The sequence below is a fragment of the Microplitis mediator genome, chromosome 9 (genome assembly GCF_029852145.1).
Source record: "Microplitis mediator isolate UGA2020A chromosome 9, iyMicMedi2.1, whole genome shotgun sequence".
NCBI lineage: Eukaryota > Metazoa > Arthropoda > Insecta > Hymenoptera > Braconidae > Microplitis > Microplitis mediator.
Window position 1 is genome coordinate 16,384,237 of NC_079977.1, and position 15,227 is coordinate 16,399,463.

The window sequence follows — 15,227 nt, forward strand, 5'->3', positions numbered from 1 at the left end:
ATTAGATTTTTCGGAATCATCATTTGGTATATCGACTTGATAATTGTTAATATTAAAAATAGTTGTCTCTGCATCATTTTTATCGTGAAATTTATCTACAGGTTCAATCATTTGTCTATAATAATTATTAGTCCAACGTTCTGCACACAAAGTTTTCAAAAATAACGGTAATTCTAAGTGTTTACGCAATGCAAATATATGTCTACATGGCAAATGTAATGAAACATATTCTACGCATTGACAGTCATTTATTGTAACATTCAATATATCAGTTTTATATTTTACTTGACACGTTTGTTTTTTTATTTCAATTGATGCTAAACTAATTAATTCATATAATTCAATTTCTTTTTTTACATATTCAAATGCCCTCTCTGTTAAATATTCTTTATATTCATTCTCAAAAGCATCTACTACATTATTTACATCTTTCTTTAGGAAATTCTTTGCCATTTTACGACGTGTTTCAATTTCATAATTACTTTTCCAAACAAAAAAAGATTTAAGAAATCTCATTAGCGGCTGTCGTTTATCAATTATCAATTTTAATTTTCCATTTAATGATTCTAAATAATTATTCGTGTCATTACCAAATGTATCACTAAGCATACTATGTACGGTCTACTGTTCTCGTATGTTGTGCCAGTTTAAGTCATAATATGTTAATACCGATTTTGGTGCGTTTTTTTTTAATTCTTTATAAATATGATCATATTCCGAGGGTGTATTACTGTACGCCAAACGCTGTAAAATTTTTAGTATTTTATCCTTCTCAGCTGCGTTTATATTCATTTTTTTAGTAGTTATTTGTCGATGAAAAGTCTTTAATGTATGAAATAAACATAAATATGTTTGAACATGTGGAAAAATATCAGATATAACCTTTCTTTCAACTAAATCTTTGTCAGTCATAAAACATTTAATTTTTGATATCATACAAGAATTTTCTCTTGCAAACATCGATAAATACCATTTAACTGTTTCATATTTTTCATTAGCAAGTATTCCAATACTTACAACACGACTAATTTTATTCGAATCAACAACTATCATAATCATAACAGTTGAATTATTATCTAATAATTTATATGTACCATCTAGAAAAATCATTTCAGGATAAGTGTCCATTGCTACAATCATATCTGGTGTATAAAAACTTAATCCTACACACGTATTTTTATCATCTAGTATATGTACTGATGCCCCTATTATATCAATAACATAATATAATAATTAATAATTATATACAATAGAATTTATCGATAAATTACCTTGGCTTTTCAAAAAATCATGAGCAAGTTTAAGATTATTGTCATTTTCATTTTTGTTAAATTGTTGATTAATATTATGTAAATCTTTAATTGAAACGGTTTTACCAGTATCATTCTTAATTTTTTCTTGTAATAATTTTTTATCCGCTTTTACAGCTAAAATACCGGCAATATGTTTTTTGTAGTCTGGATCTAGTCTCCGTTGTTCAGGATATAAATCGAAGAATTCCTACGAAATATATACATATACATTACTAACCTATTTTATTTCTTTTTTTTACACAATATATAATATACGTACATCTGAGTCTTCATGATATTGGTGTAACTCGTTTGCATTTTTTATTATCAAGAATTGTCTATCCTCCGAGACTACAACTCGAATAAACATTGGAAACCCAGTTTGTATGTCCTAAATCAATATAAAGAATATTATTAATTACAATACAATCATACGAGGTATATTCAACAAATTATACATACTTGACATTACGAAGCCCTCGACTTTGTGATTTATAATAATGTTCACCATGTTTACAAACTAAATGTATCAATTTATATTTTAATTTCATGTTTGGCTTTATTTTATAACTATTTTCTAATAAAAAACGTGAATCAATTTTAGATAAAACACATTTATTTCTTCTTTGATATTCCGATATAAATTTTTCAAACTCATCATATGAATTAAATTGCATTCCAATTAAATTACAATTTTCATTATTCATATTGACACAAAATTATCACAAAAAACTAACGTCGCTTCACTTAATAAAAGAAGAAAAAAAAACAGATTAACCAAACACAACATGGTTATTTTATCGACCGTTCTTTGTTTCATTGTACTGCGCAGTCTTTTGTTAAAAACTCTGACGGTTGCAGAGAGAAGAAGTCTTCTCTCTCTCTGACGGTTGTTCTATTAATACTGTCAGGTGAATATAGATGGATAATGGTCAGTTGTGTACCAGTGTTGTGTATCCAACGGGTTACACAGCGCTCTCTATGACCACCATATAGAAAAATGAAATAAAACAATTATATCTATAGGCGGGAATTTTAGAATACCTTATATATTTAGATATAATATATATATATATATATATAGATATAGTAGAAATAAAATAAGAATACAATTATTGTAATGGTCACTTAGAATATAAAATAAATGAATATTTTGAGAAAACCCATAAGGATTTTTTGCCAGACGTTTAATTCCATATTTTTATGACTATAATCCTCTTGTTGGCAAAACTTTCCCAAAATATTCAAAAAACCAATTAAGAGATTATTTTGCTGGGACTAAGCTGCAGACAATATGGCGAGACTCCATGGCAGCGACAGTCCAGGGAAATTGAAGTTACTGTGACGTCAAAGTCCGCACGGACTCACTCATTTTGAGAGGGGGGATGAAAGCGAGTGACGGTAGGACTCAACAGCAGCACACGAAAACACCTTCATCACTCATTTTACCCCCTCCCCTTCCCCACCTCTTAAAAAAGGATCGCTGGAGGAGAAGACAAAGGACAAGCTGATTCAACAATTCCGATAGGAGTATCATTCCAAACATGGTAACCAACTTGAACGTTGGTAATTTAGAAACTTACGATATTTTATAAAGTTCGTTTTTTATTTTGTGTAAAGTATATGAATAAAATAATACATAATAATCATAATAATAATAATAATAATAATAATACATAAATAATAAAATAATGTCTCTTGGAACAAAGCGAGAAATGTTATCCTGAGTCGAGATTGCAGGTTATTTATCATTATTTCAAAACATTAGAGTAACAAAAATCTCCGTTAGATGGCGCTAGGAAAAAATTCTTTGTTTCGCATTCTAATTCTCGTAAATTGAATGATATAAAAAAAAAATTTCAGACTATAAGTGAGATCTGTTGGGAAGGTTGAAAAAAAAAAGACAATACAAAAAAATTCCATAAGCCTTAATTTTTTCCTCAATATATCTACAAGTGGCTTATATTAATTATATAGTTTTTCATACAGTTGTAAAATAATTAAAATTCTTTTAATCATTTGACGACGCAATTGAAATTCATTTTAATTATTATTTATTTAATACAAATAAAATTTATATCGAAATTATTAAAGTTTCAACAGTTCAATAACTCTACTTTAATTATGTAATTTTATTCCATCCTGGAGATAATTTACTTTTATTTACAGTAAACTCTCTATAAAAATTCGGTCTCGGAGAGAGAGGGGGGGGGGGGGTGGTGGTGAGGATAGGAAACTATTCAAAGTAGATCTTACATAGGTGTAGCTTATTTTTTATAAACCAATGAATCCAAAGAATGGTAACTCACTAATACACTGAAATAGTGCCCGGGAAATATTAAATATTCGTTCTCTTTATTGAGCAATTTTATAAGTTAAATTATCTGATATTATGCACTGAAACTTGATAATGAGTAATATTAAAATAATTATTAATAACTAAATGAGTATCTATTTTTTAAAATATGCACTGCATGTTTACTAATACTTATAATGATATTATAGCAGAGGTGATGTTTATATTTTTATGATGATAAGGCTAAGCTAGTTCACAAAATAACTGTCTTATCGACATCTTAAATATGCTCTCACACATATGAATATGCTCTACCTAATGTCGTGCGAACGAAGGGGAAATATTAAAGAGAAGGTGTGTGTGTGTGTGTGTGTGTGTGTGGGGGGGGGGGGAACATTAAGAAGAATTTAACTATTCACAGCGGAACTTTATGGAGAATTTACAGTAATTCGAATAGAACATTTCAGTCTGTAATTCAAAATGGCAGAAATGAGGATTTACCCTGATAGCCAGAGTTTCTGATCAGAGAACATTGGTGTACATATAAGTTGCGGCGACCAACTTGACTTGGACTGAATTCTCGATAACCCATGTACACCAACGTTCTCTGATCAGAAATTCTGGCTATCAGGGGATAATATCCGCAACCGAGTGTTTATTGTCATGTACCCATCAATGATATGTTAACAAATCCATTTCTTACCCCACACACCGAGGACTTAAAATTTTTCCTACATTCACCCTGATAGCCAAGTTGCCCGCAACTTGTCGACAACTTTCAGCTTGTGTAACTGTTGTCAACAACTTGTCGTCAAGTTGGTCGCCGCAACTCATATGTACACCAACGTTCTCTGATCAGAAACTTGGAGTACCTGACTTATCGACAACTTGTCGTCAAGTTGGTCGCCGCAACTCATATGTACACCAACGTTCTCTGATCAGAAACTTGGAGCACCTGACTTATCGACAACTTGTCGTCAAGTTGGTCACCGCAACTCATATGTACACCAACGTTCTCTGATCAAAAACTCTGGCTATTAGGGCTGTTGCGGATATTACCCTGATAGCCAACGTTCTCTGATCAGAAACTCTGGCTATCAGGGTAATATCCGCAACAGAGTGTTTATTGTCATGTACCCATCAATGATAAGTTAACAAATCCATTTCTTTGTTTCTCATTTTAATTCTCATAATTTTGTTATACAAAAAAAATTCTAGACTATAAGCGATATCATTTGTTTAGCTTTAACATTGAACGGATACGACGAAATCTGTAGTTTTTTTTGTCTGAGCTGCGTCAGCCTTCCTTCTTCTTCTTATATTTTTACTGGACAAGGCTCAGAAGAAGAAAGAGTTGCGCGCGAGAAGACACCTGTATTTATAGGTATTCTTAAGAAAGAGTAAGAAAAAAAAAGGGGGGGGGTGTTGTGTCAGTGCAAGTGCAAGTGAAACCGAGTCTAGAATTTAGAGTAGGGGAATGTATAAATTATCAGACGTTGAGGACTTGATAGACGGATAAACTCAAGTCCTCAATTCAGCTCTTTTTAATTTGACTAGTCTATACCGAACTAGTTGAATTTACTTTCCCGCTCCCCCCCCCCCCCCACCACTACTACCCAACAAACTGAGGACTTGAAAGACGGATAAACTCAAGTCCTCAATCCAGCTCTTTTTAATTTGACTACTCTGTACCATACTAGTTGAATTTACTTTTCCGCTCCCCCCCCCCACCACTACTACCCAACAAACTGAGGACTTGAAAGACGGATTAACTCGAGTCCTCAATACAGCTCTTTTGAATTCATCTACTTATTACCGGACCAGTGAAATATGCTTTTTCGCTCCTCCCCACTACTTATCCTTTATCACTTAATTCCGAGATATACTATAAATAAAGGTGTCTCCTCGCGCGCGACTCTTTCTTCTTCTGAGCCTTATCCAATAAAGAAGAAGTAGAAGAAGTAGGGGGGTCCGATGCGGCTCAGAAAAAAAATACCAGTAGATATAAATGATAAATATTTAGTGGTCCAATTGTATTTCTAAGATTTTATATTCCAGAGATCTTATTAATATGAAGTGATAGACTTTTATTCATCAGAAAGAATTTAAATATATCGTATAAGTTATTGCTATCGCTTATGCGTATGTACAATTTTTCGATTATTCGATTGAGTTTTCTGTCGCAACAAATCGTTACAGACGCTGTGCATCACATATACAGATTAATATGTAATTAAGATTGTTAAGTAAAATGTTGGTTCCTACCTACGTTACTTGTTGTCCACCTAATTGAAGACCTGTTATTTTTACATAATTTTACATAATCGTTGTTTGTCAGTACAGGGTACAAAATAGTACGCTTACTATGAGACGAATTATTTAGGTAGTGAATGCAAGCAGGGGGCGTAAGGGGGATAAAGATATATATATTTTTTTATTCGATTATTTTGATATTTACGTTATCTGGAGCTATTTACAGTGCACTAAGAAAAAAAAAGTAAACAGCATAAAAGAAATATTGTATAAACGATATTATTCTTCCATTATTGACAGGAAGACGTTTTTCTGAAAGTTTGACTTTTAAAAATTCCAATTACGCATATTTTAGATACTTCCGTAGTATGCATTAAATATCGAACAAATTGAATTCTGAACTAGTGTCTGGAGAAAGTAAAAGTTGGCCACAATTTTTTTTATTATCTTCCGAAATAATTGACGTTAAATTTTCAATATTTAGGTACACGTTGAATTCTTCATTAAAAACTGCTACTATGTCAGCAAATTTGAACCATCGTATACTATTACAATCAATTATCACATTGACAAGTGTTTTAAAGCAACTTATTTGAAAATCCATTGTTACTAGACTAAATTGAGTATGTAAGTAACTAGTACATTTTACAAATGTCGAGGTACTATATATGAATATCGATCTCGCACCCCCCACTACTACTACTACTACTACTACTACTACTACTACTACTACTACCCAACAAACTGAGGAAAGACTGATAAACTCAAGTCCTCAATACAGCTCTTTTTAATTTGACTACTCTGTACCAAACTAGTGGAATTTACTTTCCCGCTCTCCCCCACCACTACTACCCAACAAACTGAGGACTTGAAAGACCGATAAACTCAAGTCCTCAATCCAGCTCTTTTTAATTTGACTTCCCTGTACCATACTAGTGGAATTTACATTCCCCCCCCCCACCACTACTACCCAACAAACTGAGGACTTGAAAGACGGACAAACTCAAGTCCTCAATACAGCTCTTTTTAATATGACTATTCTGCACCAAACTAGTGGAATTTACCTTCCCGCTCTCCCCCACCACTACTACCCAACAAACTGAGGACTTGAAAGACCGATAAACTCAAGTCCTCACTACTGCAGCTCTTTTGAATTCACCTACTTATTACCGGACCAGTTAAATTTGCTTTTTCGCTCCTCCCCACCACTTCTACACAATAACACTGAGGACTTGAAATTTTCTTAATCCCAAGTCCTCGCTACTACAGCTCTTTTGAATTCATCTACGTATTACCGAACCGGTGAAATTTGCCTTTTCGCTCCTCCCCACTACTTATCCTTTATCACTTAATTCCGAGATATACTATAAATAAAGGTGTCTCCTCGCGCGCGACTCTTTCTTCTTCTGAGCCTTATCCAATAAAGAAGAAGTAGAAGAAGTAGGGGGGTCCGATGCGGCTCAGAAAAAAAATACCAGTAGATATAAATGATAAATATTTAGTGGTCCAATTGTATTTCTAAGATTTTATATTCCAGAGATCTTATTAATATGAAGTGATAGACTTTTATTCATCAGAAAGAATTTAAATATATCGTATAAGTTATTGCTATCGCTTATGCGTATGTACAATTTTTCGATTATTCGATTGAGTTTTCTGTCGCAACAAATTGTTACAGACGCTGTGCATCACATATACAGATTAATATGTAATTAAGATTGTTAAGTAAAATGTTGGTTCCTACCTACGTTACTTGTTGTCCACCTAATTGAAGACCTGTTATTTTTACATAATTTTACATAATCGTTGTTTGTCAGTACAGGGTACAAAATAGTACGCTTACTATGAGACGAATTATTTAGGTAGTGAATGCAAGCAGGGGGCGTAAGGGGGATAAAGATATATATATTTTTTTATTCGATTATTTTGATATTTACGTTATCTGGAGCTATTTACAGTGCACTAAGAAAAAAAAAGTAAACAGCATAAAAGAAATATTGTATAAACGATATTATTCTTCCATTATTGACAGGAAGACGTTTTTCTGAAAGTTTGACTTTTAAAAATTCCAATTACGCATATTTTAGATACTTCCGTAGTATGCATTAAATATCGAACAAATTGAATTCTGAACTAGTGTCTGGAGAAAGTAAAAGTTGGCCACAATTTTTTTTATTATCTTCCGAAATAATTGACGTTAAATTTTCAATATTTAGGTACACGTTGAATTCTTCATTAAAAACTGCTACTATGTCAGCAAATTTGAACCATCGTATACTATTACAATCAATTATCACATTGACAAGTGTTTTAAAGCAACTTATTTGAAAATCCATTGTTACTAGACTAAATTGAGTATGTAAGTAACTAGTACATTTTACAAATGTCGAGGTACTATATATGAATATCGATCTCGCACCCCCCACTACTACTACTACTACTACTACTACTACTACTACCCAACAAACTGAGGAAAGACTGATAAACTCAAGTCCTCAATACAGCTCTTTTTAATTTGACTACTCTGTACCAAACTAGTGGAATTTACTTTCCCGCTCTCCCCCACCACTACTACCCAACAAACTGAGGACTTGAAAGACCGATAAACTCAAGTCCTCAATCCAGCTCTTTTTAATTTGACTTCCCTGTACCATACTAGTGGAATTTACATTCCCCCCCCCCCCACCACTACTACCCAACAAACTGAGGACTTGAAAGACGGACAAACTCAAGTCCTCAATACAGCTCTTTTTAATATGACTATTCTGCACCAAACTAGTGGAATTTACCTTCCCGCTCTCCCCCACCACTACTACCCAACAAACTGAGGACTTGAAAGACCGATAAACTCAAGTCCTCACTACTGCAGCTCTTTTGAATTCACCTACTTATTACCGGACCAGTTAAATTTGCTTTTTCGCTCCTCCCCACCACTTCTACACAATAACACTGAGGACTTGAAATTTTCTTAATCCCAAGTCCTCGCTACTACAGCTCTTTTGAATTCATCTACGTATTACCGAACCGGTGAAATTTGCCTTTTCGCTCTTCCTTACCACTTCTACACAATGACACTGAGGACTTGGAATTTTCTTAATCCCAAGTCCTCAGTACGACAGCTCTTTTGAATTCATCTACGTATTACCGAACCATATATATAATTGAAAATTTATTTTAAATAGTTTATTTTGATTAATTTATTTTAATCATTTAACGCAATTAAAATTCACATCAAAATTGATAAAACATATACAGTTCTATAACTCTACTTTAATTAGTTAATTTAAATCAATCTAGAAAATAACTTAATTTATTTATTTATAATAGTTCATTACTGTCGGTAATGAGCATTAGACTTATCTCGTATGAATGATGCGTGAGCAAAAATTCCATGTTAGGCGAAAAAAATAAATAGTAGTGAGGATTTGGATGTAGGAAAAATTTTAAGTCCTCAGTTGGTAAGGAATGGACTTGTAACCTTATCATAGATGGGTACGGTGTGTTGTTTGAAATGGCAGAAATGAGGATTTGGATGTAGGAAAAATTTGAAGTCCTCAGTTGGTAAGGAATGGACTTGTGATCTTATCATAGATAGGTACGTGAGAATAGTCACTCTGTCGTATTTATACGTAGACACTGGCATCAAAGTTGTTAGATTGATTGTACTACACATTCTGAGTATATTTAGTGTCGAGATTATTTAATTTAGTGTTAAAAGTAGATTTTGTTTGTGATCAAGGTCGATAATAACTTTTGAGGGATAAAAACAATAACTTCCTCAGATTTTAAGTGGCTGAGCCAGCCGTTCGGCACGCGTGTAGCTCGGACAATCACCAAATTTAAGCAGCATCCAGCATGATTACTACTTGGCTGGGTGACCGCTTAGCTACGCGTAGGGTTAGAACGGAGGTCTCTGACCGTTAGGCGCGGGATGAAGATGCACTGTTCGGTAAAATGGGAATTTTATCGATCACTGGAGCTTTACTCAAACCAAATCTGTACTGGCTAGGTTTTCTCTGTGGTTTTCCTACGCCACTGCATCTCCATTGCACAAGGGAGGTAGTAGGGCATCACCGCAATAATGCAGTATAGTTCAAGCACAAGTCGAGCCACAGCCGCACAAACCCGGTGTAGGAAAAAATTGAGCTGAGTTAATATTGCATACCCTGTGACAGGCAACGCCTACATGCATGGTGAATTTGTAAAAAAAGAAAAAAAAAACTTCCTAAGTTTTTAGGAAATCATCGATTTCTTCAGTGGGGAGTTAAAAGTATGATTTTCCCTATAAATTAAAATGTTTTACCTATATGGCTGTGTTTTATCTGCATAAAAGATCTTAAAATTGACAAAAACTTATGATTTTTCAGTTCAAAATTTCGTCTACATTAATTTTTTTTTTTCGTTTTTAACGAGAAGAGATGAAAAGTTATTCGAATTCACTTGTTTAATAATTCATGATAACTACTTGACACCTAATAATATTGATACTATTATGAAATTTTATAGGGAGTAGTAATGCTACTCAATTTCAAAACACAGTAAGGGGCGGATTTTTCAAAATCGTTTTTTTACAATTTTCAGTTCTAACGGAGTCTTGCAACCATGATTCAATACATATTTCGTAAATTTGATTTTTGTCAGTTACTGTATTTGAAATTGGGCCGCCGAATAGGTTAATCGTCAACGTATTCTCATTAAACCAGTTTTTGAAGAAATACTTAAGACTCATATGGTACTTGAAATATAAGACAAACTTTGAGGACCGTCCTCAAACTATGCACCACCCTATTTGGATATTTTGAGGACCGTCCTCAAAGTATGCGTTACTCTATTTGCATATTTCGAGGACTTTTATTATTTTAGATAGATACTTTAAGGACCGTCCTCAAATTATACATTTTCGCCTATAACTTCGAAAAAAAAATGAATAAAAAAAAAAATAGCTTCCTAGGACCTCAAAACGTCGACATCTGATGAAATTTCGATTTTCGCAAATCGAGGTAAAAACAATAACTTCCCAATTTTTCGAAAATCTTCGATTTTCTTATAGTCCTTCGGCTGAAGAGAATGTCCCGTAAACATTTTGTTGGCACCGGGTAAATCCAACTGTTTCTTATGTAATTTGGGCCAAGGATCACGAAAATCGAGTCCATTTTGTTCAAAAGTGGTGCAAACAATTGTTTATAACAATTTAATTGTTTGAATCGAAATAACTCCCGAACGGCTGGTTTTTTGGGGCAGTGTACAGAAAAAAATGTTCAGAATAAAAAAAAAAACACAAAAAAGGTATCATATGTTTTTTTTGCATCTCGAATATTTCGCGAGATATAATGAAAAAACGAGCCGGCGCTCGGACTTCTCCCTCTCGCACTATCGACTGCCTATGCGCGAGCTCTCTCACCGTCAAATCGCGTCAGATGCTTAATAGGCCGGAATTTTCCTATTAAAAATCATAGAAAAAAAAAAAAATCGTTAAAATGTCGATACCACCAATCGACAGCATTTTTTCGAAACAAATTTCTGTCGTATCGTCAAAAGACATTTTTAACTTCCCGCTAAGAAAATTGTAAATTTTCAAAAATTCGGGAAGTTGTTGGTTTCGGTCCGATTTACGACAATCGAATTTCCATCAGATGTCGACGTTTCGAGGTCCTTTTTTGTGTGTTTTTTTTTTATTCTGAACATTTTTTTTCTGTACACTGCCCCAACAAACCAGCCGTTCGGGAGTTATTTCGATTTAAACAATTAAATTGTTATAAACAATTGTTTGCACCATTTTTGAACAAAGTGGACCCGATTTTCGTGATCTTTGGCCCAAAATATATAAGAAACAGTTGTATTTACCCGGTGCTAACAAAATGTTTACGGGACCTCCTCCTCAGCGAAGGAATATTTCGTTCTATTAAAATAAATTTTCTATTTAACAATACGAAATTCCCAATTGGACCATTGTCTCGACTATGGAGACTATAAACTCTCCATAGTCTCGACTATTATAGTTACCCAATCTATCTCTCATTAACTTTCAATAACTATATAATTATCTTTCTACTCTGAAGATTTAAACATTTATGACCCATTATTGACGATTTAATACACATTGGAAGCCTTTTTATTTGCCAGGTGTCAAAATTAAGCTAACATTTGAATATGACGATAAGTACAACACTCACATTATCATGACACATCAGTCATTAGGATGCAGGTACAATTTTACCGTGAAAGTTCTTTTAGGTATAATGTTAACGCGTAAGACTCATTATCCTAAATGCACCCGCATGGTGCTTGAAATTAGTATTACGAAATATTTGTATTTATTTATCATCATTTCAGGTAGAGCTTAAATCATTAACTTATCGAGAACTCTTATATAGTCTAGAATGTATATTAATAAACCTGAATATTTTAAGTATTAAGATAATAATTGTTAAGAAATTGTCTAGACGATTATTATATTTGCGTCTGCAGGGAAATAGAAATGCTCGTATATTACAAAATTACAAAATTTAGTGTCATCTTAGAAAGAAAACGTTTTTGTTAAATACATATGGAAAATCTTTCACGATCTAATTGCGCTTATTATTTTCAAAAAAAAAATGAGTGTGAATATAGCAGACATCAGAGGAATTTAAAACGATAAATAAACAGAGTAAATAATATAAAAAATAATATTTATAAGCTTAATTTTCACAGCTTGTGGCAAGTAACAAGCAGCGTCGAATGCCACCTTAGAGATCAAAATCGATTCATCCGTTAAAAAATTACAGAATATTTACATACGTACATACACTCGGACATTATTGTAAAAATTAGAATAACTCCCAAGAACCTCAAAACGTCAAGATCTGTTAGAAAGTCGATTTTCGAAAATCGGTCTGAAACCGATAACTTCCTTCTTTTTTTCTTTTTTTTTTCTAAATTTCCAATTTTCTTAGCGGAAAGTTAAAAATTCTGGTCAATTTTGAGCTCTGAATATTAATATTAAACGAAAGTTATTACTTTAACTTTATTCAGTGGAGTTATTTTTCATTAATAATATTTCCAACACTCCTCTTCGGAGTAAATTTCACTCCAGAAGGATTCATAAATTAATAAAAAATCATCTACTTCGCGTTTACACCGCATTCACTCCGGATTTAATCTGCACTCACTCCGCGAAATTTTTGCAGGGTACCTACACCTAAAGTTCAAAATCCTGCCCGGTGCACTGTAAAAAATTCGCGGAGTGAATACGGATTAAATCCAGAGTGAATGCGGAGTGAAAGAATTTATAATTATTCACTTCCCTCGGAGTAAAATTCACTCCAAAGGGGAGAATACGCAGAGTAGATGATTTTTTATTCATTTAAATTCTCCGGAGTCAAATTCATTCCAGAGAGGAGTTTTGAAAATATTGTTGATAAAAAAAAACTTCACTTAATAAAATTGAAGTAAAAACTCGCGTATTATATTATTGATCAGCTAGTACGCACACACGCACGCACAAGCAATCGCATACTCGCAAACACACGCACACATACCCGAACACATACGCGCACATTGGCACACACGCGCATGTTTCCACATTTGCACACATTTTCACACACACACGCACACATTTGCACAAACACACCCGAACAGACACAAGCACACATTCGCACACACCCGAAAACACACATGCACGCAAACACGAACTCACACACATACGCATTGCTTCACAGCTTAATATAAATTCATTTCACTCCCAATTCACTCCGGACCGGAGTGAATTCGGATCGAAATTAAATCCGGATTCACTCCGGATTTTTGACAGTGTATTATTGATCTTTTACTAATAATTTAAGTATGGAAAGTGTTTTATAAAGAACATCAATAATAAATTTAAAATCCATATAATAAATTTTTTTTCAATTGTGTAATTTTTCTCGCACATTGTTTATTTTTTTTATTGGTTCACAGATACAGAGTCGGTTATCCCCAAAAATATGAATTAGTATAAGAACTGAATATTATAAGACCGCACGACCTTAAAATTCATAAACGTCACTAGCTTAGTGACCTTTACCTTTGTTACCTCAGGTACATTTCTTCCCACCCCAACTGTTACTTACTCATTATCCTCATACTTTTAAGAGCGACGATTTCATCGGCACGATATCTTAAACTGCTTTGTTTGAAAAACCTTAAATCTGAGTGTCTCGTCAATATTCATCATTTTACTCTTGAACTCCATACCGTACAGTTCGTTTGAGAATAAATTACAAGTGTACGATAAAAAAGTTTGTGTAAATTTAAAAGTATATCAACTGTTGTGGTGAAATATAAACTTTACAGTACCTAAAGTGATAGTAAATTTTGAACACTGTGTCATCATGGCTTGCAGCAATTGGTATTTCAACAACGAAGAATTGATGAACTTTCCAAGTTTTAGAGACGGTATCAACGCAGACAAAGAATTAGATCATAAGCAACAGGCCGCTTACTTAATCAACGATTTGGGCACGCGGCTTAAATTATCTCAAGACTGTATAAATACTGCAACCGTATTTATGCACAGATTCTATACCAAGAAGTCATTGTCTAAGTTTCATAGATATAAGGTAGCAACGACGGTTATTTTTTTGGCAGCAAAAGTCAAGAAAGTGCCACAAAAAATAGAAGATGTGATAAGAGCTTTGCATACTTGCCTGAAGAAAGACAACAATCACACGCTAGACATCAACACTGCTCAGTACCAGGAAGAGGTTAACACCATAATTTGTAATGAGTACTTCTTTCTGCTCATATTGGGATTTAATGGAGAAATAAATCATCCACATGATTATATATTGAAGTTCTGCAGAACAATCGATGCAAGTAGAGAACTTCGTAATGTTTTTCTATACATGGCGACCTACTCTCTACAGCTGACGCCGATGTGCTTAAAGTACAAACCGGCAGTTGTCGCATGCTTCTGCATCTATTTTACTGCACAATCGTCTCAGTGGAAGATTATAGGAGTCAATTCAGAGAAACCTTGGTTTTGGTTTTTTGGTCCGGAAATTACGTGTGATTTATTAATCAAAATGGAAAAAGAATTCAGGGAAATTTTAGGTAAAGTTTCACTTCAAATTCGGAACAGAGTGATGAATTTGTTTAAAGTTTGTCCTAGTGGCCAAGTGACTCTGGTGTAACAATCGGTACACCTGAGTCACCACTCAACTGATCCTTAAGATCAAAATTTATTTTTTTTTTATTATTTCTTTATTCTTTTTATATATAAAATTAATTTGGAGAGTTCAGAGCACACTCATCAAAATATAATAATTCATAGGGATAGGTGTATGCGTATATGTGCACGCTTGTAGTCATATGTATGTATGTATATATATGTATGTATGTATATATGTGTGTTCGCTCCATATACG

General features: G+C 33.5%; 1 protein-coding gene and 1 long non-coding RNA gene across 2 annotated transcripts; one reads left to right on the plus strand and one right to left on the minus strand.

Annotated features, from left to right (window-relative positions):
• Window positions 1-1,277: 1,277 nt before the first annotated feature.
• On the minus strand, window positions 1,278-2,019 carry LOC130675055 (uncharacterized). The gene is made up of 3 exons (XR_008991197.1): window positions 1,755-2,019; window positions 1,573-1,683; window positions 1,278-1,500 (listed from the first exon to the last, which is right to left on the minus strand). It is a non-coding gene; the product is annotated as an uncharacterized LOC130675055 (long non-coding RNA).
• A 12,173-nt stretch (window positions 2,020-14,192) lies between these two features.
• Window positions 14,193-14,993, plus strand: LOC130674210 (cyclin-T1-like). Its single transcript, XM_057479477.1, has one exon. The coding sequence runs from the start codon at window positions 14,193-14,195 to the stop codon at window positions 14,991-14,993; it is 801 nt and encodes a 266-aa protein (XP_057335460.1).
• Window positions 14,994-15,227: the final 234 nt, after the last annotated feature.

Excerpts from the sequence above, each read along its gene's own strand:
- LOC130674210 (XM_057479477.1), top strand. The coding sequence starts at position 14,193 with ATGGCTTGCAGCAATTGGTATTTCAACAACGAAGAATTGATGAACTTT.